Below are 26,534 nucleotides of genomic sequence, written 5' to 3' on the forward strand. Positions count from 1 at the left end.
GCCCCTTGCCACTTTGTGAACAGCACCAAATGCATGTGCTGAACACGGAGGCCGTGCTGGGGCAGAGGCCAGGGCCTCCGTGCCCGCCGTCCAGCTGGCCTGCAGGCCGCAAGAAAGGAAAGGGGTTGACGACCAACCAGCCAGAGTCCTGGATTTTCCCCTGCAGGGAGGCTGACCTGGACGCGGGTGGGAGAGGGAGGCACAGAAGAAATGACCCCATGGCTCATCTCCAGTCAGTCTGCTCCTCCCAGGGTTTCGGGACTTCACACAGCATGTGTTGGGAAGTGGGGGCCGAGGACCAGGGAGTCCCCACCGTCCTCTTTCCAGGAGAGAGCGTGACCATGTGATTTCGTGCTCGGGCCCAGGGCTGTGAGCGGCCGCCAGCGCCCGTCACTCCAATCAAACAGCCCACTCCACCTGCCAGCCCAGCACAGGTGGCAGCAGGGACGAGCCCGGGCCAGGCTGTGAGCCCCCGCCCGCTGCTGTCAGTAGTTCACATGTCTGCCCCTTCCGAACTAGCTCCAGGCCACGGGAGGGGAGGCGGGGACCTCAGAATCAAGCTCGGCCTTGTTCCTCGGCCCTGCACTCACCACCCTTTGCTCTCAGGCCAGGTGGGATCAGACAGCACAGAAGGTAGCTCACTTCCTCCCAACACGCCAGGCAGCGAAGCTCCTGTCCCACCCTCCCCTCGCCCCTTCCTGGAGCAGGGCGAGCCCCTCCCTCTGAAGGGAAACCTGAGCTCAGAGGATCTGAGCCCAGAGAGAAAGAGGAGCACAAGGAAATCTTCATCCTGCCAGCTGCTGGGAAGCCCACCTGCCTGAGAATTGCAGGGCCAGGGGCTGCCCTGGGAAGTGGCCTGGGCTCTGGCCCTCACTTGCTCAGATGAGGAAACTGAGGCCCAGAGTGGCTAACCCCTAGCCCTCTATCATGCAGCTAAAAAGAGGCAGAGCAGGGGCCAGCAGTGGCTTGGTGGTGAAGGCAGTGGACTCCTATATGGCTGACAGCCTGTTCAAGTCCCACACCCATTAGCTTGAAAATCATACCAGGCATGTGTGCGTGTGTGCCCAAGATCCAGAGAGGAGAACAGAGAAGAGACTGCAGCATGGTCATTCCCCCTGGGGGATGGTTCTCACTTTTCCTCTCTCTCTCTCTCTGTCTCTCTCTCTCTGTCTCTCTCTGCCTACGTCCTATGGCAAAAACCTTTAAGAAAAAAAAGAGGCAGAGCAGGGTCTGGCACCAGTGTCTAACTCCTGGGCCATGGCTCTTACCCTTGCCCTGTCCTCACCTTTGGCCAGTCCCTCCCTTGCTCAATTTCCCGAGAAAAACTCTCCAAGGTGTAAGTATTTATTTGAAACCTTTGGGGGTGGGACCAGCAGTTAGCATAATGGCTATGCCGCTGGACTCCCATGTAGTCGACCATGGTTTGAGTCTTGGACCCGGTGGCTTAAATTCACACGGGGCGCGTGTGTGTGCATGCCCAAGATCCTAAGAGGAGAATGGAGGAGAAGGGATTGTGGCGTGGCCATCCCCCCGGGGGGTGATTTCTCACTTTCTGTCTCTCTCTCTCTGTTTTTCTGGCGAGCGCACATGCCCTATAGCAAAAACCTCTCACAAAACAACCTTTGCGGGTATTGGCTAAAATGCAGATTTTCCAGCTTGGTCCCCAGGAGACCCAGTATAGGTCTGGGGTTCCGTCCAGGAATGTGCATTCGAAACAGGGGTCCCGGAAGCTCTAGACACTGACTGCACTTTGCAGGCCACCTCCTGAAAAACACGCATGTGGCCGGGGGAGGGGCAGGGAAGCTGCTGAGAGAGACGGCCTTGCACAGAACCAGGGCTAGGCTCAGTCACCTCACAGACCCTGATGCCCTGGCTAAGAGGGGCCCAGCAGCCCCTTCACCATGTGGCCTGGGCATCCTCACTATAAACTTTTTGTTTTTGTTTGTTTTAATTTGCTATAGGGCATGCACTCACCAGAGAGAGAGAAAATGAGAAAGTGAGAAATCACTCCCTGGGGGCAAGGCCACACTGGCACTCCCTTCTCCCTTCTCCTTTTGGGATTTTGGGCATGTACACACATGCGGCCCTTTTTTTTTTTAAGCCACTGGGTTGGGGACTCGAACCACAGTCGGTGATGTGGGATCCGGTTGTCTTAACTACCATACCCCCGGCTGGCCCCGCACTGCAGGCCTTTAAGGCAACTTTGGCAGCACGACTCTGAGTTGTACTTTGCATTTCTCCTGTTTGTTTTTTCCCTGGAATTCCAGTATGTCCCTCCTGCTCCCATGCCTCCCCTCCTTTTCTCCTATGTCAGGAAACTTTTGGGGGGCTCCTGCTTTGCCCCAGCACTCTGGGGTATTTGTGCCAGCCCAGAGGTGGGGACTGTGCCCCCCAGAAGCCTGTGCCTGAGCTCCATCAGCTCCACCATGAACAGCAAGGTCTAAGCAGGCCGAGCTGTGCCCAGCCCTTGGGAGCAAAGCCCCCTGGCACCAGGAGGTTGTGAGGAGCTGATGGCCTGAGCCACGCCAGCTCCAGCAGGAGCGCCTGGATTTAGCTGAAGCTCTAAGAGCATAGGTTCGAATCCTGATGCAGCCTGTCTGGGCAACCTCTGGCAAGGTACCACTCTGCCCCTCGGCTTCCTCGTCTGTAAGCAGGTGATGCTAACACGTGTGGCCTGGATGTACCATGTGCCGGGCTCTGGCCTGAGTGCTGCACATGCGTGGACCTCAGTAGTCCTTACTCCGTCCCTATGGCAGAGACACCCACCACGAGATACTGAGACCCAAAGGCATTGAGAAACTCACCCCAGAGGGGCCCAGCTAGGAGTCAGTGTATCAGACACTCTGGCTCCAGAGTCCGGGTCGCAATCGGCTTACTACATTGGTTCCACTGCTCTGCCTTCCATGGGACGCTGCGATGCCTACTCAGTGCACACGGGAGTGGCAGTCATCAAGACTGTGGCATTATTTGCCTGACCCCCTTCCTCCTCCAGGACGCCCAGCCTGGCTGAGCCAGGGGAATGCAGCCCTCTCAGCTTTCTCTCTGTGGGGGTGGTCAGGACGGCTCAGAACCCTGCCACATGGAACTGGGAGAACCCTTCTCCGTTCCCGGCGCCCGTGTACTGGAACCACAGTTGCAAAGCTAGGGCCATGCTTTCATCCCGTCTCCCAGTTTGGGGCTGCTTGCCCACTTCCCCACTTGGAGGGAGCACTGATGTCCAGCTCCCACCTCTTCTCTGAGCACGAGGCCGAGGTCGAGGTAGGGATAGACTGGGGGCGGGAGGCCGGGGCTCCCCTCAGCCTCCGCATGGGCACTTGGCGGGCTTTTGGAAGAGCCTTGGAGGCGGGCTGGCCGCTCTGGGCAGAAGCTGCCTGCTTCCCATCAGGAACTCCCAGGAACTCTATTCTTAGGAAGCTCTCTCTGGCTTTCAACTTCGACATCTCCCAGAAGTTCCCCTGCACAAAAGCCACCCTGCCGTGGCTGTAATTTGCATGTCACACACTCACACAGCGCACGGTCCACCCCCTTCTACCCGCTCCCGTGGGAGTACCTTCTCCTGCCCGCCCTGCGAAGATGGCTTCTGCATCATCCCGCCGCCTCGCTTCTGCTCCCTCACTGGGAGAGAAGGAGACGAGAGACCAGCAGCCGAGGGGAGGGTGGGAACTTGGGCTAAATCCAGCTTCGGAACTTCCCCGTTTCCAGGCTGGGCATCGCTTCTGCTTGGCGGTCCACATCGCCATGGCAACTGCCCAGCCGAAGGCCCCAGCTCTCCACCCCAACTGGGAGCGCCCCGCGTCAGCCACTTACTGTGATGGTGTTTTCCTTGCTCTGCTTTTTGCCTGGTGACGAGGATCCCAGGTTCTGGGGAGAGAGGCAAGAGACATCGTCAAAGCTGGTCTCCATGCTGGACGTTTTTCTCCCCATTCAGGCTGCCTGGGGGTGGAGGGACTGGTTAAAAGCCCCGAGCTGGGGAAGTTCTGGGACGCTCAGGCTGCGTCCACTCCTAAGTCACCATACTCGGGGCACAGCAGGCAGGAGGCCCCACACGGCTCCCATGCCCAGCTCTCGGGCTGACGGCGAGCTGGAGGAAGCCTTCTGCACAGGCTCTGAGAAAATTGCTCCAAACCAGGTCTCCCCTCCTCTGCTCTCAGCCTGTGATCTGGGGAGTTAACCCCTCCACCGCCCTCTGCTGGCAAACGGGTCCCAGGCTGCTCGCCGCCTGATCCAGAACCCAGCGGGGAGCAGAGAGTTAAGGCAGATGGCAGGCCACCACCTCCTGGCACTAGGCTCAGCACAGGACATCTGAGTAGGAAACCCAGGTCCCAAACACCAAACCCTAAATACACGGGGCGTACACTAGGGCGCTGCTGTCACCTCGGCGACGTGCCACTCTCCCAACCCGCTGAGCCAGGAGAACCGCTCAGCCAGGCCAGGCTCCACTCAGCCGTCAGGGGCCTTGTGATGCCTCCCCTGTTGCCAGCCAGGAAACCAGTGCCCACAGGTCCTCAGCAGCTTGCCCACGTCCCAGGACTGCTCTGGTAGAGAACCCCAAGAAGGGGCCGGATGGTGTGCGGCGATGAAAGGCGATGATAGGCGAGGCTGGCCCTGGGGGAAGGGAAGGTTCTGGGGTCGTACATGGAGACCTCCTTGAGAGCTCCTGAGCTGGGGCTGGCTCAAGCCAGGAGGGAGCTGTGGTGTCGGAACCCTGGTGAGGGTGTTTGTCTTTCTCTTTCTCTCTTTCTCAGAAGAAATAAACTTAAATAAGTAAAAATGTAAGGACTGCTAGTTGAAAACGTTCGTCATAAAGGCCTTAAAGAGCATGTTCGTTCTGGGTCTTCGTCATCGTAGTGACAATTCCATTAGGAACCCCTGAGCAGGACCCGCGATGCCCTGAGTGCATGTCCTGAGCCCTCCATGACCTGGGACACAGACACGGAGGGTGAACGTTCTAGGTGTACCCTGGGCTTGAGCAGAGCCTCGCTCTATCCCTGGTGGAAGGTAAAGAGGTGGCTGTCACTTTATAGATAAAGGTCAGAAACTGCATGGACAGGCCTCTCCGGTGAGCCTCCAGGAAACCCACAGCACCACCCAGGACTGCCTGGCAGAACAAGCTCCTGCCCTGGGATCCCATCGGTGGAGCCCAATGGGGAGCTGGGCTGAGTCCCTGCAGGAGGCCTCAGTGCCTGACTCCAAGGCAGCCCTCCTCTGGCTGGAAAGTAAAGCCACAGCCATACGCTGAGTGTCCAGCAGGGAAGAACCTCACAGATCATCCATCTCGCAGGTAAGAAATGACCACTCCTGAGACCTGGCCAAGGAATCTGAGGTGCTGGAGTCTCGGTCTCGCCATCTGTAAAATGGACTGTTACCACTGGCCCTTCAGCCTCGGGATGCATCAGGAATAACTGAGGACCTTGCCCAAAACAGCCTGAAAAAGAGCCCCACCCATGACCTCCCAGCCTCTCTGGTGCAGACTCTGAAGCCCTCACTCCGTTTTCTCCAGGAGCCTCTCTGCTTACCGCAGCTCGCCCACTGACACCAACAGGCTCCGGGGCAACGTCATCGTGTGACCCACTATAGCTTCCGTAGGCATCTTCCACACATCAGGGCATCCAGCTGACCCGCCCTGAACCCACCCAAGTCATCGGTTCTGTCCAACAGCACTTGCCAAAATGGTACTACCAGGAAGAAGGCAGACAGAGGCTGCACGGCTGGAGTCCCAGGTGCCAGTCACTGCGGGGAGGGGAGGGGACAGTATTCACTCATGCGCTCCCTGGCCCAGCAACTCTACTCCAGCAAGGGGGGAGGGCAGGCTTTGGTTTGAATCTTGCTGGTCATAGGAGTCCCCCGGCCCTGCACACGCATCACTACATCTCTGTGCCCCGGCAGCCCACCGGGGAGGCAGCCGTGTCCAGCAGCCGTGGCAACAGCCTGCAAGTCTACATATCGCTGCTGCTGCTGCTGCTGCTGGGGTGGGAACAGGATGAGGGGTCAACCCAGGGGAGGAGGCTCGGCAAGAGCTCCAGTCTGCGGACTGCTTGTCCATTCCAGCACGCCCCGTGGCTCGGTGTGTGGCATGCTGAATCTCGTGCGATCCTTACAGTCTCAGCAAGCTAAGTGTCATTGACTCTGTGTTACAGGTCACGAAACTGGGGCTTGCAGAAACGAATTTGTCCAGGGGCACAGCTGTAACACGGCTAGACCCACGCGGGCAAGGAAGTGTCATTGACTCTGTGTTACAGGTCACGAAACTGGGGCTTGCAGAAACGAATTTGTCCAGGGGCACATGACTATTGAATAGGAGGAGAGGGCCACATAGTGGCACAGCTAGACCCACATGGCTAGACCCACCCGGGCAAGGTCCTCGGTGCGTGTCCTGGGAGTGCCCTGAGTGTGCTGGGTATGCAAATGCCCATAATCTGGGCTGGCTGAGATGGGGGTGGGTCGTGGCGTGAAGACCCTGCTGGGGGGTGCCTGCCTCTCCCTCTCCGTTTCTCTTTCTTGTGGAATAAATGAGTGAATAAACTAAAAATTGGGGCCAGCAAGTGGCGTGGTGGTTAAAGGCACTGGACTCCTACATGGCTGACCGTCGTTCAAGTCCTGGTGGCTGGCTTTCTCACTTTCCCTTTCTCCGTCTCTCTCTGATCAAACTGGAAAATAACAATAATAAATAAAGTTAAGAAAAAATAACAGAGGCATGGACGACTTAACTCCTCCCTCTGATCCCACCACCTCTCTAATAATATTTTGAGACTTAGGAGGGCATCTTGTTTTCTTTTGTCTCTGCAGGGGTGTTGGGAATAGATTTCCATCATCCACAACATTGGTTTGGGGACCGCTGTGTCACAGGCTGTGGAAAGGGGCTGGACATGGAGGTCACACCTCCCCCTGTAACTGGGCCAGGATACGAACGTAGTCATGGTTTTGAGGTGGGTCTTCTAAGCGTGAGTGAAAACCCCTTCTCTGCTCTCTGCCCTGTGAACTGTGTAACTTTAGCCAGCGCTAACCAGAGGGCTACGGAAGCCTGAGGCTCTGGGTGTGCTGCTAATGAGCTGTGTGTACCACGCCTACTTCACGTCACACATGCATCACGTACATACGTATCATGCATGCACACACCTCATGGCCCTCCACTGAAGGACCCACAAGGAAGGGCATCTTATCACAGCAACAGCACCTAGTAGGTAGGAATTATTTCTCTCCTTTGTTTTTTTACAGAGAGATTTTTTTTCTATTGGTGTTTAAGCTTGCTGGAGAGACAGAAAGCAAGAAATCATCCCCCGGGGGGGATGGCCACACCATATTCCCTTCTCCATTCTCCTCTTGGGATTTTGGGCATGCACACACATGCACCTGGTGTGAGTTTTAAGTTGCCAGGTCCGGGACTCGAACCATGATCGACTATGTGGGAATCCAGCAGCATAACCATTACGCCACCTGCTGGTCCTGGTAGGAATCTGTTTCTAAAGGGAGTCCAGGCTCTGTGGAGCTGATTCCACATGCGGGCTAGACCTGGACCACCTCACTGTGCTGGCAGGTGAGAAAGGTTCAAAGAATGACGAAGATATAACACAGGGACAGGAGAGACAGCCCGAAGGAGCTCCTGCAGCCCCCATGGCGACAGTTTGGGCATGAATAATGACTACAACTGAGTAATTCCAATGGGGAAGGGGGCATTTCTTTATAGAAGAACACTAATAAAAAGTTCCAAGAGGTGCCAGGAGGTGGTGCAGCGGTAATGCAAGGGGACCTACATGGAAAAGACCCGGGTTCTCTTCCCAGGGCCGCCCTGGGCACAATGGGCATGTGTGCATAGCCCTGTCTGAGACCGGGGAAGATCATGCCATGGCACCCCTGGTAGGCGTGCTGTCTCTCTGGTTCCTTTTCTCTTTCTCATGGAGAAAATAAATAAATAAACCTAAATGAAAAGACGAGAAATCAAAAAGCTACCATTTGTAAACTCCAGTGTCAAAAGGGATTCGGGCCACGATCAGCACAGAAGCTCGCCGAGTGAGAAGATGGTTAGGAACAGGCTACACGGCCTCACGCTAGTGCCGCACAGATTACTGACCAGTTAGAAGGGGGAAAATGTGCCCCTACAGAGAAGTCTGGCAGCCGGCACATCGAAGCAGACATTAGATAACCTGCGAGTGTGAGATAATTTACACTCCGGTAACCATCTGATAAAATGCAAGGAGAAGGATTCAACATACCCTACATAGCATTCACACCCAAACTGCTTAACCTGCATCTAGCATAAACAAACGAGTAGCTCAAGAATGCAGGTCATTTTACAAGACAATTGACCTCAATTCTTCATGCACAGGCAGACAGATGGGGAGTTAGCCAGTCACTGTGCCAGATTGCATCTAGATGGAAAGAGGTTAAAGTGATTACATACATGAAATGGTTTACCCACTTGATGGACTATTACTCAGCCCTAAAGAGGAATGAATAAAACAGTTCGTGTCACAACACGGATGAACCTGAAAACATCATGTCATGAAAGGCGTCAGCTGAAGGACCATGTATAGCACGATCCCACTTATTTTAAATGTCCAGAATAAGGAGATCCAGAGAGACGGGAAGTAGATCCGAGGTTGCCTAAGGCTTGGGGAATCCTTTTGGAGACGAGTGATAATAATGTTCTGGAACTGATTATGAAATAATGGTTGCGCGACTCTGAACATGCTAAACGCCAATGAACCGCACATTGTAAGTGGCTGAGTTATCTGCCACGTGGATTAGATTTCAATGACACTCTTTTAAAAAGAGAGGCGAACTAGAGACCCAGCAACCAACAGAGCCATGGGTTAACCTTGAGTGGATCCTGGACTGGGGAGAAAACCACCTATAAAAGTCATTTCGGGACCAACGGTTAGCGTAATGGCTATGTCACTGGACTCCCATGTAGCCGATCATGGTTTGAGTCCTGGACCCAGCAGCTTAAACTCATGCCGGGCACATGTGCGTGCATGCCCAAGATCCCGAGAGGGGAATGGAGGAGAAGGGATTGAGGCATGCCCATCCCCCGCCCCGGGGAGTGATTTCTCACTTTCTGTCCCTCTGTCTCTCTGTCTTTCTGGCGAGCACACGCACCCTGTGGCAAAAACCTCTCAAAAAAAAAAAAAAGTTATTTCTAGGGACAAGTAGGGAACTTGAATGTGCGTTATATACATTAGGGAACTTCAAAAAATTCAGTGGAAAAATGGAATTTATTTTATTTATTTTTATTTTTTAGAGAGATTTTTGCTCTAGGGTGCATGCACTTGCTATAGAGAAAGACAGAAAGCCAGAAATCACTCCTTGGGGGGGATGCCCACACCCCAATCCCTTCTCCATTCTCTCAGGATCTTGGGCACGCACGCATACACACCTGGCATGAAGTTTAAGCCACCAGGTCCAGAATTAGAACTGCGACGACTACATGGGAGTCCAGCAATATAACCACTATGCCATCTGCTGGTCTCCCAAAATGGGATTTATAAATATAAGTTTTTTGCGGTACAAAAGTTTTGAAATGCATGCACACTGTTTTTCGTAATACGCATTTTCCGTGAGGTTTCTGAAGACCCCTTGTGGTAGCTGATTTTATGGAATTACTGATTTTTCAAGTATGATCATAATATCGTCTCTCTTCTCCCTTAGAGATATATTTGGAAATATATGCATTTGAAACAGCCTGATAGGAATTGCTTTACGAGGGAGGAGGAGGTGGCCGGAGTTAAATGAAACAAGGTTGATTGATGATGGTAACTGTGGCTGTTAAATGTATCACTTCTAAGCTGTAAAATTCACAAATGCCGTTAAGTTTCTTTCTTTGCAAATGGTCATATGACTCCTGGGAGTTCTTCACCTCCACTTCTTTCTTTTTTAATTATTAACTTTTTAATGCCAGAGGACGTGTGTGGGCACACGTGTGTGCCTGGCGTGCTGCCACTGTGGCCGGGATTTAAACCCTGGTCAGCCATGTGAGATCCGGCCTCCTCTGCACAGCACTTAACCACTACGCTATGGAGCCAGCCTCATTAATATCTGTAAAATCCCACCTTAGCCTGGTGTCCTGACCCCAGCTGGGCCGCTCTGCTGTCACACTGAGCACTGACTAGTGGTGGCACACAGGTCGTGCTCGGTGACAGTGGTGGTCATTCACAGGTAATTCGGTAAGCCCTAACAGCCCTCCCAAGCTCCAAATTGCTTCTCAGCCTGATTCCTCCCCATGAAAATAATCCCTGGGCCCTGCCTGCTTGCAGGTGGGACCCTGTCTGAAACCCTGCGATGGTGCCCCAGTGTACCAGGGTAAGACCCGAGCGCTGCATGATGGGCCCACGTGGAGCATCCAGCTTCACCTTCTGCCCTCTTGCACCCACTCACTTAGCAACTCACTGCAGCGCTCGGCCTCTGTGGTTCTTTTATTTATTTATTTTGTTTCTTCTTCTTCTTTTTTTTTTTTTTTTAATTTTCTAGAGAGATTTTTGCTACAGGGCACATGTACTCCACCAGAGAGAGAGAGAGACAGAGAAACAAAAAGAGAGAAATCACCCCCTGGGGGGGACGAGCACACTGCAATCCCTTCTCCTCCATTCTCTTCCTGGGATTTTGGGCACACATGCACCCAGTGTGTTTTAAGCCGCTGGGTCCGAGATTTGAACTGTGGTCAACAACATGGGAGTCCAATGATGTAACTGCCACGCCATCTGCTGGTCTGTCCTTTATTTTTTAATGGGGGGGAGGGCAGGGTACTTTTGACAGGGTCTCCCTGTGTTGCAGTCTTCCTGCCCCAGCCCCCAAGGAGCCTGGAACCGCAGTTGCACTCAGCCTTGCCCAGCCTGTGTAGGTTGGACCAGGAGTGCACCCGGGCCTCCCATGTGGCTCCAGCCACTGCACGCTGGTGCCCTGTGGTGGGCCCCGATGGGCTCTTCAAAAACACCACCCTCCTTCCAATCGCTGGGCACCCACCATTCCTTCCACCTGGCATGCTCTTCTTCCCCCACCTCTTTGTCAAGCCAAACCCCTGTGCATCCTTCCAGCCCTCAATATCTTCCCTGAAGGATTCTGTTGCTGACATGCCATGACCACCAGCACCACCAGAGGAGGCCTCCAGCCCTTCTCACTGCTGGAATTCAGCCATTTCTCTAACACCTTTCTCCCACCTCAGCCACAAACCTCCGTCAAGACAGGGACCGACCTTCCTCAGTGCCTCACAAAGGCATAGCTGCCCCGTGGGCATGTGATGCACTGAATGAAGGGGGGGTGCTGACTACAGGGACGGAGCATCTCACCCCTTGCTCCGTCTTACACTCTACTCTCCAAAGGGTCCCTTAGGCTTTCAAGCCCTGAGCCCCATTCTCTGTCCTCTCTGTTGTGTCTAAAGATGGTTTTCCTAGGGAAGCTCATGAGACGAGAGAGCAATTGAAAGGTGGATCACAGAGGGGCCTCAGCACGGTGGGCAGGGAGGGGATGGTGAGGACTTGCTTCTATCAAAGCCAGCAGGACTCTCCGCCTCGGATTCCTCTTCCCCCTCCCCTGCTCAGCAGGTCCTATCAATCCGGCCCCAGGCTGCAGACATGAGGCCCTCCACTGGGTGGCGCCAGATCATCAGCACCCACATCCATTCAAGCCAGGTCTCCCAGGAGGGACTGGGCACCCCACCTTCAGACCCACCCATGAAGAGCACAGAGGAAATTTTCCCTGGAAAATTAGGTATGTCCTCCGCCTACCCTCCCCCAACATTTTAATCTTCCTGACTGATTGGTTTGCTCAAGGACGGGCAAGTGGGACTGTTTCGAGCTGGAGTTTTTCAGTCTGGGTTCTGCTGCCGTGGTCACCTCAAGTAAGCCACATGATCCGCCCCACACCCTGCATCTCGAATGAGCCTGCGTTCACTCATTCACGTTGCAGTGATTATTAAGTATAATTATGAGTTCTAATTGACAGCCTGGGGGGATGTGAGCAAGGGACTCTGCATGTAGAAGAGTTCCAGACAAGAGACTTCGGAAAAGTTCATGGAAAATGGCAATAAAGCACAAGTTTATTCTGGTGCAAACATTTCTGAAATCCGTGCAGAGCTCTTTTCATAACACACATTTCCCATGAACTTTTGGGAGACCTCTCCTATCTACAAGGGGGTACTCTCTGTAAGTGCCACCCTTCTTAACTTACTGCCGTGTTCGGCCATCAGCACTTTCGGATAACCAGGTTCACACGCTAGGATCAAAAGGGGAGCCAGCAGTTACTGTAAAGGGGTAGCTTTTACATCCAAGGCTACCCTTTCACAGACCAGGAGAGGAGCATTCTGCTTTACAGCTCAGGAAATGGGGAACGGATGCCTGTTCCCCTCTCCACATAGATCCAAGGCTACCCTTTCACAGACCAGGAGAGAAGCACTCTGCTTTACAGCTCAGGAAATGGGGAACGAGTGCCTGTTCCCCTCTCCACATATTGCATTCTTTCTGTTGCTCTAAGTTATTCCAAAAGAACGTTACTTGGGAGACCAGCAGGTGGCGTGGCCGCCCACGGTTCGAATCCTAGACCTGGTGGCTTGCTTTCTCACTTTCCCTCTCTCTTTCTCTGTGTCTCTCTCTGGTCAAACTAAAATAAGTGAATGAATAAATAAATCATTCATTTTAAAAAAAGAACATTACTCAAATCCAAATCTTTGGGCAATCCATGACTTCTGAAGCTTGGGTCTTTAGGGCTGGCTTTTCCCAAATCCCCAAGAACAGCAGCTCTTTTTAGCTTTATTATCGATTACTACTATTATTATTATTGTTTTCTTCATTTATAATACAGCTCATGCACATGCCTAAGACAAAGAGAAAGTGAGTGAGAGAGGAGGAAGGGGCACCTTCCATAGGGCCTGGTCAGGCCTGATCCCCCCTTTTTCCCATCTTGCAGCCCACTAGATGCTGGGCCCTTGTGCACGTGCCTGGGGTGTGGCCAGGTCAGGGATTCCAACTGCAGTTGCCACATGGGATTCAGCTTCTCATGAGCAGCACCCTCCTGCCGTACCACGGAGCCAGCCTATCACTTTCCTATCTTTTAAAATAAAAGTTGTGTCCGTCTTCTATAAAAGGAAAATTCTGGAAATTTGCAAGACAGTGAAAAATGTAAGAAAAATGAAAATTCCTCATGATCTTAGATCTCAACCTCAGCGTATCTTATATTTTTCAAACCGGGTAATTGTGGGGAGCTGTCCCGGGGCCTCATCCATGGGATGCTGCTAGCACCCCTTGTCCAGGAGCAATGAGTAAAACGCCTCCAGGTGTCCCCAGATGTGCGCTGAGAACCGCGCCGATGCAGGCCGAACCACGCACACGCTCTGGCGTCTTTCTCGTGCCGCCCGTGTCACACAGCTCCCTCTCTCGACACCGTGCGTGCAGTCCGTGCTCTGCTCCCCAACTCGACCTTAGGTGGCATTTTCTTCAGAAGAATGCTTTGTAGTTGCTGCAGGTATCGCTGGTCAGCTGAGTGTCCAGTGCCACAGTCCACTGTACCCACCCCTGTGGCTGGACAGTAGGTTGGCCCCACGAGACTGTGCTGTAAACAACGCCTGACTGAACAGCCTTACACGCAAATCAGAACCCCTCAGCACTCCAAGAACAGATGCTGGGAGAGGAATTCCTGCCATCCAAGGTGCATGAGGGGCAGTGGGATATCGGCTTCTGAGATGTCAGTTCTAGCAGTGCACACTTCAGAAGTGCTGAATAACAACTTCGGAGTATTTCTAGAGGGGTGGGGGACATCAGGTTCTATAGACAAAGGAGAATGCCTTGGGGGCTGGGGAGCTGCTTCCAGTATCCTTTCTGACGACATCCAGGGCAGACTGGTCCTTCTGTTCTGTCGTTAAACCACATCAGAACGGAGGCCGATGCCTTCAGAAATACTCTCGAATCGGGTGCCAAAGGGGCTAGGAGATGGTGTAGTGGTTCCGTTGCTGGACTCTCACATGGGCAATGCCGTTGGAGTCCCAGACCCGGTGGCTTGACAATCACACCAGGTACGTGTGCATGTGTGCTCAAGATCCTGGGAGAAGAATGGAGGAGAAGGGACTGTGGTGTGGCCATTCCCCCTGGGGGGGGGGACTTCTCACTTTCTAGCTCTGTCCCTCTCTCTTTGGTGAGTGCACCTGTCCTATAACAAAAACCTCAACAACAAAATATCAGGTGACAGGTTTCACATTCGAACAGACTGAAAGAAGCTGTGTCAGGAAGGCCACATGGGGGCCCGGCAGGAGCAGACAAAGCCAAGGTTGGTTTGAGATGGGTGATGTGAGCGAGGGTGTGAAGGGGACAGTCACCAGCTGGGTACTACTGATCCCCGCTGCTCAGGCGTGTCCCCAGCCCTGCAGCATCTGAGCCACCTGGGGACTAGCTGCAAGCACAGAACCTCAGGCCCCATCCCAGACCTCCTGGACCACAATCTGTATTTTCCCAAGAGGGCAGGTGACTCAGGTTCTCAACATTAAAGAGGTCTTCACCAGGCCAGCTCTGTGCTGGGGCGGTATTGTGCTGCCGGAGAGAGGCTGGATTCCACGTGGGGACTGTGGTCTGAACTCTTGCCTGGTCGGCCTGTGTCCCAGAGCTGATGGAAGACCGGTCCCTGTGCAGGCTGCTCCTCCCTTTCTCTCTGTCTCTGTCTCTCTCTTGTCCACACATGAATAAAGACAAAACAAATTCTAACGCTAGAAGTCATGACCTACATGGACGCCTGAATTCTTTCCCAGAATTAACTGAAGTGAATCTGAGCCCAGTCCTCAGCCTCCTAAGACATTCAGTTCAATAACGTTTCCAAAAGTTAACACTCCTGCCTGTGTGAAAGCTGAGGGTCACGCTTCGGCCAGATTATGGCACCAGATCACCAGATCTTCCTTCCCGTGACTGTACACAGACGCCACGGCATGAGCAGCTATCGTTAGCAATAGCCTCACCGCGATCGTCACCAACTATCACGGTTGTCATCGTCACTCTCATCCCTGGGGTCTGCCATTTTATTGGGTCGTCAGGAAAATTGTGACGCATTTTTTGTATAGAAACATAGAAAAGGATGCATGACCTTCTCGATGACCTAACAATTCCTGAAAAGAGGTGGTGGTTGGAGGCTTTGTTAAGGAACGCTTGATCATTTGTGGAGAGAGTGGATGAGGCCGGTCAGTCCTCGGTTTCTTAGACACAGTCTAATGCTGTTGGCAGAACCATGGGGCCTACCACCAAGCATCAGGCTGACCACTAGTAGTCACGAGACCCAGCACAGCTCACATCACTGGGAGGACTCTGCAACCTCACACAGCACGGAATGCCACCAACGCCTACTTCACACAGTTGTGCAAGTGCCCACCCAGATGGCCAATGAGAATGCCCCCTGGGAACTCAGCACACGTACGGGCTCTTCAACAAGTTCACGAAGAACGAGGATCTCAAACAGCGAAGCATGGATTCCAACATGGTTTTGGATTACCATCAACTTACCCTGAATCCCATTTTTCCATGAACTTTTGAAGTACCCTCATATTCCCTGCAAAATTCTTTCCACTCCACAGCTGTCTCCATGCTTGCTTAGTGGCTAAACCCCACTCTGAGCAAAGTCTGGGGCTGGAGGTTAAGCGTATGAAAAAGGAAAATGGTTTCGCCCATCCGTAGTTCAGATGAGGGGAAACCCAGGTTTTCAATCTCAGAAATCCAGACAGCAGAGTGGAACGCTCTACCCAACAGCTACAACCTCTAGAAAAACAGCACCACGACCATTCAACCCTCTCCCCCTCAGGGAAGGTCAGAATGGCCTGACACAGCAGCCATTCTCTACCTGGGGGCAGGACTGCTCTGTAGCTACCTGGACTCCATGACGTCCATACTCATCTTTAATGCAGCTCTCCTGAGCCTGCATAAGCAGCCACCCCTGCCTCCCTTAACGAGGCCCCTTACCTGGGAATCACCGGTGGGTTTTCGGAGACTCATGTGGACAGTCTCTGGAGGGTGCGCTGGGGTCCCTGATGCGTGGTATCCATTCACTGCAGGGACAGAGACAGGGCTCAGACGCGGTGTGGGCCACACGAGGGCGCCCTAACCTGCAGCCACTGCACCTTCTCCCACCGCCTGCCCTGGTTCGCAGAGGCCTGGCATGACTGGGACCGTCCCTCTGGGTCTCATCAGTCTGCAGAGCTGGAAATTAGCCGGAAGCAGCTCTCTGATCCCAGCACACAAACTCCTGACCTCTCAGGGGCACTGAGCTTTCCCTGGAACCCAAGAGCAGAAGGAAGGAGCTAGACCGGAGGCCAGGGCGTCGTCCTCCCGCTGCCATCGCTGCAGGTGCAGCGCTGCACCAGGGTCCCCGCTCTCCGGAGTCAGGGGACCTCCCCACACTCTCACTATGCCCCCCCCCCGCGGAACTGCCCCACCCTCACCCTCAGGACCATGTCATGTGGGGGTGTGGAAGGAGGGTTGGGTTCATTGGTTGCTATGAGATTTGGCTCTGCTAATTTATAGCCAGGTGGTCACGCACACATCATTCTTGAGGCTCAGATTTCCTGAAACTAAAAAAGGCGGGGAGCACAGCTCCACAGCCTAGTGGTTGAGGGAGCCAGATCCCACATGACTGACTGCACGGTTCAAGTCCTAGACCTAACAGCTCGAAAAACATACTGGGCGTGTACACACAGGCCTGGATCCTGAAAGGCTGGACAAATGGAGGAGAAGGATTGGGGGTTCTTGTCTCCAAGAGAGACAAGAGCAGAGACCCGCTCTCTGTCTCATTCTCTCTGGTAAGTGCACATGCTTTCTGGCAAAAATCAAAAAAAGAAAAAAATAAAATCTGGGCTAAGCAGTTGGCACAGCAGTAACCTGATGCTCCGGGGGACTGACTTATATGGGAAGGTTCCAGGTTCACATCTGGAGACCTCTCTGAGCATTTCAGACCCACTTGCCAGTGGGTCCAGGCTGACTGAGGCTGGGGGTGGGGCCTGGCATTTGGGGTGTTGTCTGTCTGTCTCTCTCTCACTTTCTCTGTCTTTCCCTTTTATGCAAGAAACAAATAAATTTTAAAAAATAAATTAATGTTTAAAAATAAAAATAGGGCTGGGACCAGCAGATGTCGTAATGGGTATGTCACTGGACTCCCATGTAGTCGACCATGGTTTGAGTCCCAGACCCGGTGGCTTAAACTCACGCCGGATGCGTGTGCATGCGTGCTCAAGATCCCGAAAGGAGAATGGAGGAGAAGGGATTGCGGCGTGGCCATCCCCTCTGGGGGGACAGGGGGTTGATTTCTCGTTTTCTGTCTCTCTGTCTGTCTCTCTCTCTTTCTGGTGAGCACATGTGCCCTATAGGAAAAGCTGTTCCAAAAAATAATAATAATAAAATAAAATAAATAAATAAAAATAGAGTTGTAACATTCTACCCTGTATACCTGTAGGGGCCCTCCCCTCTCTCTCACTATCCCCCCCCCCGAGGAACTGCCCCACCCTCACCCTCAGGACCATGTCATGTGGGGGTGTGGAAGGAGGGTTGGGTTCATTGGTTGCTATGAGATTTGGCTCTGCTAATTTATAGCCAGGTGGTCACGCACACATCATTCTTGAGGCTCAGATTTCCTGAAACTAAAAAAGGCGGGGAGCACAGCTCCACAGCCTAGTGGTTGAGGGAGCCAGATCCCACATGACTGACTGCACGGTTCGAGTCCTAGACCTAACAGCTCGAAAAACATACTGGGCGTGTACACACAGGCCTGGATCCTGAAAGGCTGGACAAATGGAGGAGAAGGATTGGGGGTTCTTGTCTCCAAGAGAGACAAGAGCAGAGACCCGCTCTCTGTCTCATTCTCTCTGGTAAGTGCACATGCTTTCTGGCAAAAATCAAAAAAAGAAAAAAATAAAATCTGGGCTAAGCAGTTGGCACAGCAGTAACCTGATGCTCCGGGGGACTGACTTATATGGGAAGGTTCCAGGTTCACATCTGGAGACCTCTCTGAGCATTTCAGACCCACTTGCCAGTGGGTCCAGGCTGACTGAGGCTGGGGGTGGGGCCTGGCATTTGGGGTGTTGTCTGTCTGTCTCTCTCTCACTTTCTCTGTCTTTCCCTTTTATGCAAGAAACAAATAAATTTTAAAAAATAAATTAATGTTTAAAAATAAAAATAGGGCTGGGACCAGCAGATGTCGTAATGGGTATGTCACTGGACTCCCATGTAGTCGATCATGGTTTGAGTCCCAGACCCGGTGGCTTAAACTCACGCCGGATGCGTGTGCATGCGTGCTCAAGATCCCGAAAGGAGAATGGAGGAGAAGGGATTGCGGCGTGGCCATCCCCTCTGGGGGGGCAGGGGGTTGATTTCTCGTTTTCTGTCTCTCTGTCTGTCTCTCTCTCTTTCTGGTGAGCACATGTGCCCTATAGGAAAAGCTGTTCCAAAAAATAATAATAATAAAATAAAATAAATAAATAAAAATAGAGTTGTAACATTCTACCCTGTATACCTGTATGTCTCCTGGGGACATGGTCTAATGCCCCCAGGGTATGCAGAAAACCTACTCTGCAGGAGGCAGGGGATGCATGAACCCCTACATGATTCGTAGTGTCAGTTTCTGTGGCATAAGTTCTCCCCGCCATGGCTGGTTTCGAGCCCCCAGCACTGCTGCACACGCTTACCCACACACATGGACCCACCAAGTCTCAATTCCCAGAGGTGGTGCTGCCTCACACAGATATACGGACCCATTCCACAGAATGGCTGGCCACCCACAAGCCACAGATACGACAGTGGTCCCATAGGAGCGACAGGTTACACTGCATAGCCTCGGTGTGTGGTAGGCGACCCCATCTAGATTCGCCCAAGTGTACTCTGATATTCACGCAATGACATTGCCTAACAATGTACTTCTCAGGTAAATGACACCTGGCCGAGGGAGCAGAGCTGAGGGGGTGGGTTCCCTTCAGCGGGCCTTGGTTGTCAGACCTATAACTGGGGATAGTCCTACTCCCCAAGCCTCCTTTGTTAAGATACTGCCACAAGGCAATCATCGTAGGAGTGATCTGCAATGTATCAAGTATTCATTAAAAAAGGGAGGAATGGAGGAGAAGGTCGTTGTTCTGTTCCTGACCTTAGTTCCCACGAACGCCAAGCATCCATGACCTCGGAGATCAGAAAGCCTGCTATTCTTGGGGCCAGCAGATGGCGTAATGGTTATGTCGCTGGACTCCCACATAGTTGACTTTGGTTTGAGTCCCAGACCCGGCGGCTTAAAACTCATGCTGGGCATGTATGTGTGTGTGTGTGTATGCTCAAAATCCCAAAAGGAGAATGGAGAAGAAGAAATTGTGTGGCCATCACCTCCGGGGGGTGATTTCTTGCTTTCTGTCTCTCTGTCTCTCTCTGTCTGGTGAGCGCACATGCCCTATAGCAAAAACCTCTAAAAAAAAACAAAGAAAGCTAGTCTTGTGCCCCAGGCTTGGAGGAATTGCCAACACATGGATGCAGTCCAGGTCAGACAAGAGGAAGAGTACAAACTGATGTCCTCATCACAATTCTTCTCTTTTTAATTTGCTAGATTGTGTGTGCACTCACCAGAGAGACAGAGAGAGGAGGGAGAGAAAGAAAAGCACCCTCTCCACAAAGGGAGCGGTCACGCTGCAATCTCTCTCCTCCATTTCTCAGCCCTGTCTGGATTTTGGGCACACACACACATGCGCCCGGCATGTTTGCCAAGCCATGAGGGCCCGGACTTGAACAGGGTGGTTGCCCACGTGTGATCCGGCTCCATTAACCATCCCTTGGGGCCAGCCCACCTTTATGATTCTCGAGAAAGGTCTGCAGTATGGCAGGAAGCAAAGGGGAAATGACTGAGTGTCACTCACACCTACTCATTCAGACTGGCCAGGGCTGGGGGCAAGTAATGGGTGACAGTAATGGAGGTCGCTCTCCACATGGAATTATTCCCATGTTAGGGAATGCCAGTTCTCCACCACTGGTGGTGAAAATCCAGGGAGCAAGCAGAGGATGGCAAGCAGCATGCCGTGGGTCTGTCCATACACCGGGAGAGCATGGGCGCACACGCCCAGAAGACAGAACTGGAGGTGAGCTGGTCTTTGGTGTCGTGGCTCCGGGAAGCAAGAAGAAACAGCGAATGAACCCTACATGGCCAGCTACAGGCCAGGTCACACCATGGCCCGCAGGCTAGCGACTGGCCAAATGCTGATACTAACTAGGCGAAAGAAAAGACAGCTTACGAGGGAGGACCAGGAGTCCAGCAGCTCAGGGAGAACTCAGGAAAATCGACTGGGATCGGCCCCAGCTCTGCCCGCAGGGACATTAGAATGACAGTAAGTATGCCCCCACGAGGAAGGCATGATTCTCCCCCCAAATTTTATGTCTCAGGTACTAAAATGGATAAAACACAAACGCTGGAAAATCTCAAGATTAACAGTAGAAAAACTCAGTACACTGCTTCCAGTCTCGGACTGATTAATACACAAAAGCAAGGAGAGACACAGAGCGAAATAATTCATTTAATAGGCTGATTGAAAAAGATGTATTAAACATTATACGCTACCAGCGAGATAAACTCTTTTGCTAAGAAGCCATGGAACATTTTTAAAAGGCCATATTTAAGCCACAAATAAACTGTCAGTAAATGGCAAAAGGCATAAATAATTTAGACCACATTCTTTGACCAGAAAGCAATAAAAGTAGATATTAATAATGAAAGAATAAATATACAAAGTCCCCAGCCACCCAATTCCCAAACACTTGGAAATTTAAGAAAAGGCCTTCTTAAATAATCTCAGGTCAAATGGAATTTAAGGCCGTAATTACACAATATTTAGAAAATAACAAGGAAGACTATATCAAAACAAATGAGATAAGGCCTGATTATACTTGGAGGGAAATCCATAGCCTTTATTATTTCATTACAAAGCCTAAAAACACAAAAATAAATGGACTAAATATTTGATGTGAGATTTTAGGAAAAAAAAAAAAATGACCAGGCCAATAAAAGAAACCAAAGAAAAACAAGATGGAGAAATGGAAGAGGGTTATAGTGTGACCACATCCCACTGGAAAGAGCTTTCTCTCTCCCTTTTTCTCTCTGTCTTTCTCTCTCTCTCTTTCTGACCAGTACACATGCCCTCTGGCAATTAAAAAAAATGAAAAAGAAAATAAAAAGGAAAATGAGAGGAAGAATATAAATGTTGCAACAGAATGGAGAAGTTAGGAAACAGGAGGACATGAGAATTTCAGGGCTCGTCCCGTGTGTGTGTGTGTGTGTGTGTGTGTGTGTGTGTGTTAGGAAGACTGGGAAAGTTAGGAAACACAATTAAAAGCAGCAGAGGAGCCAGGGTAAGAGAGTGAAAGAGAACATAAATGCTTAGAAGAAGGAACTAGAAAGAAAACAAAAGCACAACAGTACAGTAGAGATTTATTTTTAATGCAAGAGCATATTAAAAATGCAGGCTACTATGCACCAAACCTTCCATAACACTCACATTATCAGCATAGGTTCAAAGGACATTAGAAACACCAAAAGAGTCAAACTTTTTGAAACAGTACCTCCCCTTCAAAGGCACTGGACCCAGAGGGTTTTATGGGCAAATTTGTTAAAACTCTCAAGAAGGCAATACCCAGGTACGAATTAAACCTGAGAACAGAAACATGACTATGAGGACACTTCAAAAAGTTCATGAAGAGGCCGGATGGTGGCACAGCAGTACGATGCAATACTCTGAGAGACTGACCCACATGGGAAGGTTCTGGGTTCATGTCCGGAGACCTCCCTGTATAGGTCAAGTGTGTGTGTGCCTGATGGGATGGCTGAGGCTGGGGGTGGATTGCAGAGTCAAGACCCTATGGAGGGTGCTATCTCTGTCTCTCTTGTTCATGGAAGAAATAAATACGCTAAAAACAAATTTGTGAAGAAACTGAATGAAAGTACAAGTTTATTCTAGTGCAAAAAAAGAAATGAAATCCTTGTATAGTTTTTTCCTAATACACATTGTCCATAAACTTTTGGAAGACCTTTCATATTTTACAAAGTCAACATCAATACCCAGGTCTTAAAATCTGAAAATACAACACAAAACCAAACCACAGCTCATTTTTGACAACAAAAATGAAATACACCAGTTCTTACCTGAGCAGGTACCCAGTCACTACCTTCAATGACCCTGGGTCCCTGTAAGCCAAGATTGCTCCCCAGCTTCATGACGGCATGGGCTGCCCCCCTGCCCCCCTACACCCTCACTCCCCACCACCTCCAAGTGCACACCTCGTAGTTGGTCTCTCCCTTTGGCCGCCAGCTCCCCCCAGACTCCCAGCCTGCCGGGCGAACAGAAGCCAGGAACCATCTAATGCGCAGGCACTCACCCCTAATCCAATCCCTTGTTCTCACTTCGGTTCCGGTCTGTCAGCTGTTGGCTAATTACTGCTCATGTCAAAACAATTACTGGGAAAGAAAAAATAATTTTCCATTCAACCATTTCTCCCCACACAGCAGCTCTCCTCTGACACCCTGTCGAGCTGCATTTCACTCTCACACTCCCAGGCACATTCAGAAAACTTATCATGGAGATCTGGGCAGTGACGGCCCACGAGGTCCTGGCAGGCCTCCCCACAAGCATTCCTAATTGACATTTCCCGGCCTCTGGGCTCCCAGCTCGCCCAGGGGCAGTCACAGGATAAATGAAGCCAGAAGTGGGTGCTTCAGGGGCCTCCATCCTCCGAGGGGTGGGAGGTAAAACTGGCCGAGGATCACGCATCGCCATAACGGTGCATCATTCAGTTTGGGGCTATAAGAAAGAATGTGAAGTGCCCAATTCAGCTATTTTTTAAGATTACAAAAGGGAACAAAAGGCTCTCTCTAGTAACTTCACTGAGCTCAAAGGCAAAGATAGGCGCAGCTATAGTGGCACAAGCAGGAGGCAGCCGCGGTGAGGTGGCTGAGGCCACGTGGGAAGTCTGGGTTTGGTAAAGGGGCCAGGTAGGCTGGCATGTACCTGCAGTCCCTGGGAAGGAGGCTCGTGCGATGACGAGACTACCCAAAAACACCTCTCACCATCTCTCTCTCTCTGTAAAAACGAGAAGAGTTACGACGAGAGTCCAAGCCACAGAGAGTTTTTCAACAGCTGAGGCCTGGACGTCACCCCCACCCTAGTAGCTCTGATTCACTTCTCAGTCCCAACTGCTGATTTGAAAGGTTCTGTCATCTAAGCCTCAGTGTCCAGGTTCCTGTTCTCTGGGAGGAAAAAAAAAATCACAAGATGGGCCAGCCGGTGGTTTGGTGGTTAAAGCAGCTGGATCCCATTCGGCTGACTGTACAGTTCTAGTCCTGAATCCCACGGCTTGAAAAGCATGCTGGGAGCGTGTGCATGGGTGCCTCGAATCCAAAATCCCGAGAGGAGAATGGAGGAGAAGGGATGGCTGTGTGGTCATCCCCTCAGGGGGGTGTTTTCTCATTTTCCGTCTTTCTCTTCTCTCTCTGTCTCTCTCTAATGAGTGCAAATCCCAGGCCCAGAGGCTCAGAAAGGAACTCCCTCTCACAGCTGCACAGTCAGATGCAGGAGCCACGAACCACAGGCGGCTAATTAAATTCAAACACATCGAATTTAAACAAAACCTAAGTGCAATGTGGTTTCCAGGATTGAATCCTAGAGCAGGAAAAGACCATTCATGGGAAAACTTGTGAAACCCAAATAAGACAGGACGTTGAGCACACAGCAATGTACGACGCAAACTGTAGTTTTGACAAACGCATCTCGGTTATGCAAGACGTTAGCAGGGACACTGAGCAAAGGGTCTACAGCAACTCTGTGTCGTCTTTATGACTTTTCTGTAAGTTTGAAGTTATCCCGAGATTTTCCAAAGTTATTAGGTTAAATTGAATGGGAAATTCAGCTGTTTGAAGTTATCCCGAGATTTTCCAAAGTTAAATTGAATGGGAAATTCAGTCCCTCAGGCACACCGGCCACATTTCAAGTAAACCACAGCCACGTGAGGCTACCATATGGCCAACGCAGATGCGGAAAGTTCCACTGGACAACACCTGCTCTACCCTTATCTCATTCTTTATTTTTATTTTATTTCATTTCTTTTTTTCTTTATCTTCTTCTGTTTTGGGGCCATAAGGCCTGTGCGCTCACCACGGAGCAATACAGAGAAAATGAGAAATCACTCTCTGGGAGATTTCCACAATCGTTTCTCTTCCATTCTCCTCTTGGGATTCTGGGAACACACACACACACACACACACACACACACACACACGGTATGTTTTTCAAGCCACCAGGTCTGGGACTTGAACTGCAAGTCAGACATGTGGGATTTCATGCCTTAACCACCATGTTGCTGTTGGCCCTATTTTTTAAGGTTTTTTTTCTTTCACCCTTGAATGGCAAAGAGACCCTTTGGACCCTTTGGACCCTTTTCACAGGGTCCTGATGCTGCAGTCCACCCTCAGCCTCAGCTGGCCTCATGTCATGGCCTCGCACATGCCTAGTGTACTCAGTGAGGTCTCTGTGTGCGAACCCGGAACCTTCCGTCATGGGTCAGCCTTGCAGAATGCTGCATTGTCCACTGTACCACCACCTAGCCTCCTGCTAGTTCAAGGTTATCCTTTCTTTCTTCTTCTTTTTTTTTTGTAAATTGCTAGGTAGGGTGTGCTTGCCAGAGAGGGAGAGGGAGAGAGGCAGAGCCTCCCAACAGCGTCTCGCTATTACGACCCACCCAGCCGCAAGCAGCCCCAGATCACGGGCACTCAGGAAGGTCTCCAGATGTGAACCTGGAATGTTGCCACATGGGTCGGCCGCACAGAGAGTCACGTTTGACCGCCGTGCCACTGCCTGGTTCCAACACTGTCTTCATTCTACTCAGTGACTCCGACCCGCGGCTGCTGAGCCGCATTTCCACTCACCGTTCCATCCCCTTCGCCTGCCGCTACTTCTCTCTCTCTAAACCACTACTTCCACGCTGCATGTGAAACCAGCCCAAAGAGGATTCTCGATATTGGCGGTAGTTACTGAATAGCTGAATAGCGTCTTAGGTATTCTGTTGGGGTTTCAACTCCGCTTCTTGCCTGCACCGTCCTCACCCGGAACGCCTGGCATTAAACACCTCTAGGAAAGCTACTGAATAAACACGGCCCCATAACTCTGGCGATAGGAAAGCCCGCGCGCGGCAGAGGAAAGTCCCTGGCAGGGTGCTGACATGAAGTAGCTGCAACGTTCAAAGAGGGGAACCTAATTAGCGGGGGTTCCTGGACTGCTTCCAGATCTCTCTCCTCGGCTGGGAACCTGGCTGGCTGTGCCTGTCCGCTTCCAGCAAACCTGCGCTAAGAGGGAACCAGCCCTGTCCTGGGTCCTCCAAGCGCTCTCCGGAGGCTCCCGAAGTGACAACACAGTGAAGCCTGACCCTGGGCTTTCTCTGCCCTCCGGGGCATGCACAAGACGTTGCCTGGGCATGGCTGTCTGGGCTGATTTGCGGTTTCTATCGAACAGTCTCCCTGTCCTGTTTTTCCATGTTCTTCTTCAGGAGCGACCACAGGGGATGTTTGTGGTCAACGCATGTGGTTGGCTTTGCCACACCGCTCTGAGTGCCCCCCCCACCCCTTCACTGCTCAGAGCTGTCCCAACACAGGCGGCTTCTTATGAAGACAGCACACCCACACTGCATTCCCTGGGTGCCGGCTCCCACCCATCGCCCTCACAATGAAACCCCAACACCCTCCTCTGGCTCTGCCCTGGCAACTCCGCTCCCTCATGCCACTCTGCAACGTGCCCCACCATCCAGACCCACTCTGTTCTCAAATGTGCCGAGACTATTCCTGCTGAGGGCCTTTGCACTAGCTGTTCCCAGGCCCAGAACCCCTTCCTCCACGTCCACTTTCTCATTATCATCATTGCTTACGTTGCCAGAGGGTAGGAGCATTTGCCAGAGAGAGATGATGCAGGCACAGGGGAGGTGTGGGGAGTCAGGAGGGGTGACACCAGAAAGCACCCTCTGTGGATGATGGTCACACTGCAATCCCTTCTCCACCTCTGCCTCCTCTTGGGACTTTGGGTACACACACGCACGTCCAGTGTGTTTTGCAAGGTGCCGGGTCCAGGACTTGAGCAGCAGCCAGGCACGTGGGGTCCAGCAGCCTTCACCACCACACCACGGGCTGGCCCTCATTGTTAAACCCTGACCTTTGGCCTTCCTGACGGCCCAGTCGCTCTCCTGGCACAATGCCTTCCTTTCCTTCCTTGCGAGAGCACGTGCTCGGAGTGTCTGGCTTCCTTCAGGGCAGCCTGTCTGGCTGGCTCCCCACCGAAACGCTGACTCTGGGGGGCAGGACGCACCGTCTGTCCTGGCCATGGCTACAGCTCCAGAATCAAGAACAGCAAGCAGCTGGCACATTTTTTGAGTGAAAAGGTTTGAAATCTATCGCTGTGGCTTTTGCAGGTGCATACGCAGAACAAGAGGGACTGCGATCGGGGGCCCTGAGTCGACAACCCCGGCCACCTGCAGATGGGATAGTCCAGATTTAAAATAACCCTGTGTCCTCACTGAGTTCATTTCTTC

At 51.9% G+C, this 26,534-nt stretch overlaps 1 protein-coding gene across 7 annotated transcripts in view; it reads right to left on the minus strand.

Moving 5' to 3' along the window:
* GAS7 (growth arrest specific 7) overlaps window positions 1-26,534 on the minus strand; it is a 317,655-nt gene that overhangs the window by 44,705 nt on the left and 246,416 nt on the right. For 5 of the 7 annotated variants that reach the window (XM_006156410.2, XM_006156411.2, XM_006156412.2 and 2 more), the window contains exons 4-5: window positions 15,918-16,003; window positions 3,808-3,861 (exon numbers count right to left, since the gene is read on the minus strand). In XM_006156410.2, the coding sequence (XP_006156472.1) occupies window positions 3,808-3,861; window positions 15,918-16,003 (140 nt within the window). The remainder of the gene's footprint in view (window positions 1-3,807; window positions 3,862-15,917; window positions 16,004-26,534) is intronic. The other 2 variants (XM_027774916.1, XM_027774915.1) reach the window with 1 other exon arrangement.

The sequence above is a fragment of the Tupaia chinensis genome, unplaced genomic scaffold, assembly GCF_000334495.1.
Source record: "Tupaia chinensis unplaced genomic scaffold, TupChi_1.0 Scaffold000493_1, whole genome shotgun sequence".
In the NCBI taxonomy this organism is placed as follows: Eukaryota; Metazoa; Chordata; class Mammalia; order Scandentia; family Tupaiidae; genus Tupaia; species Tupaia belangeri.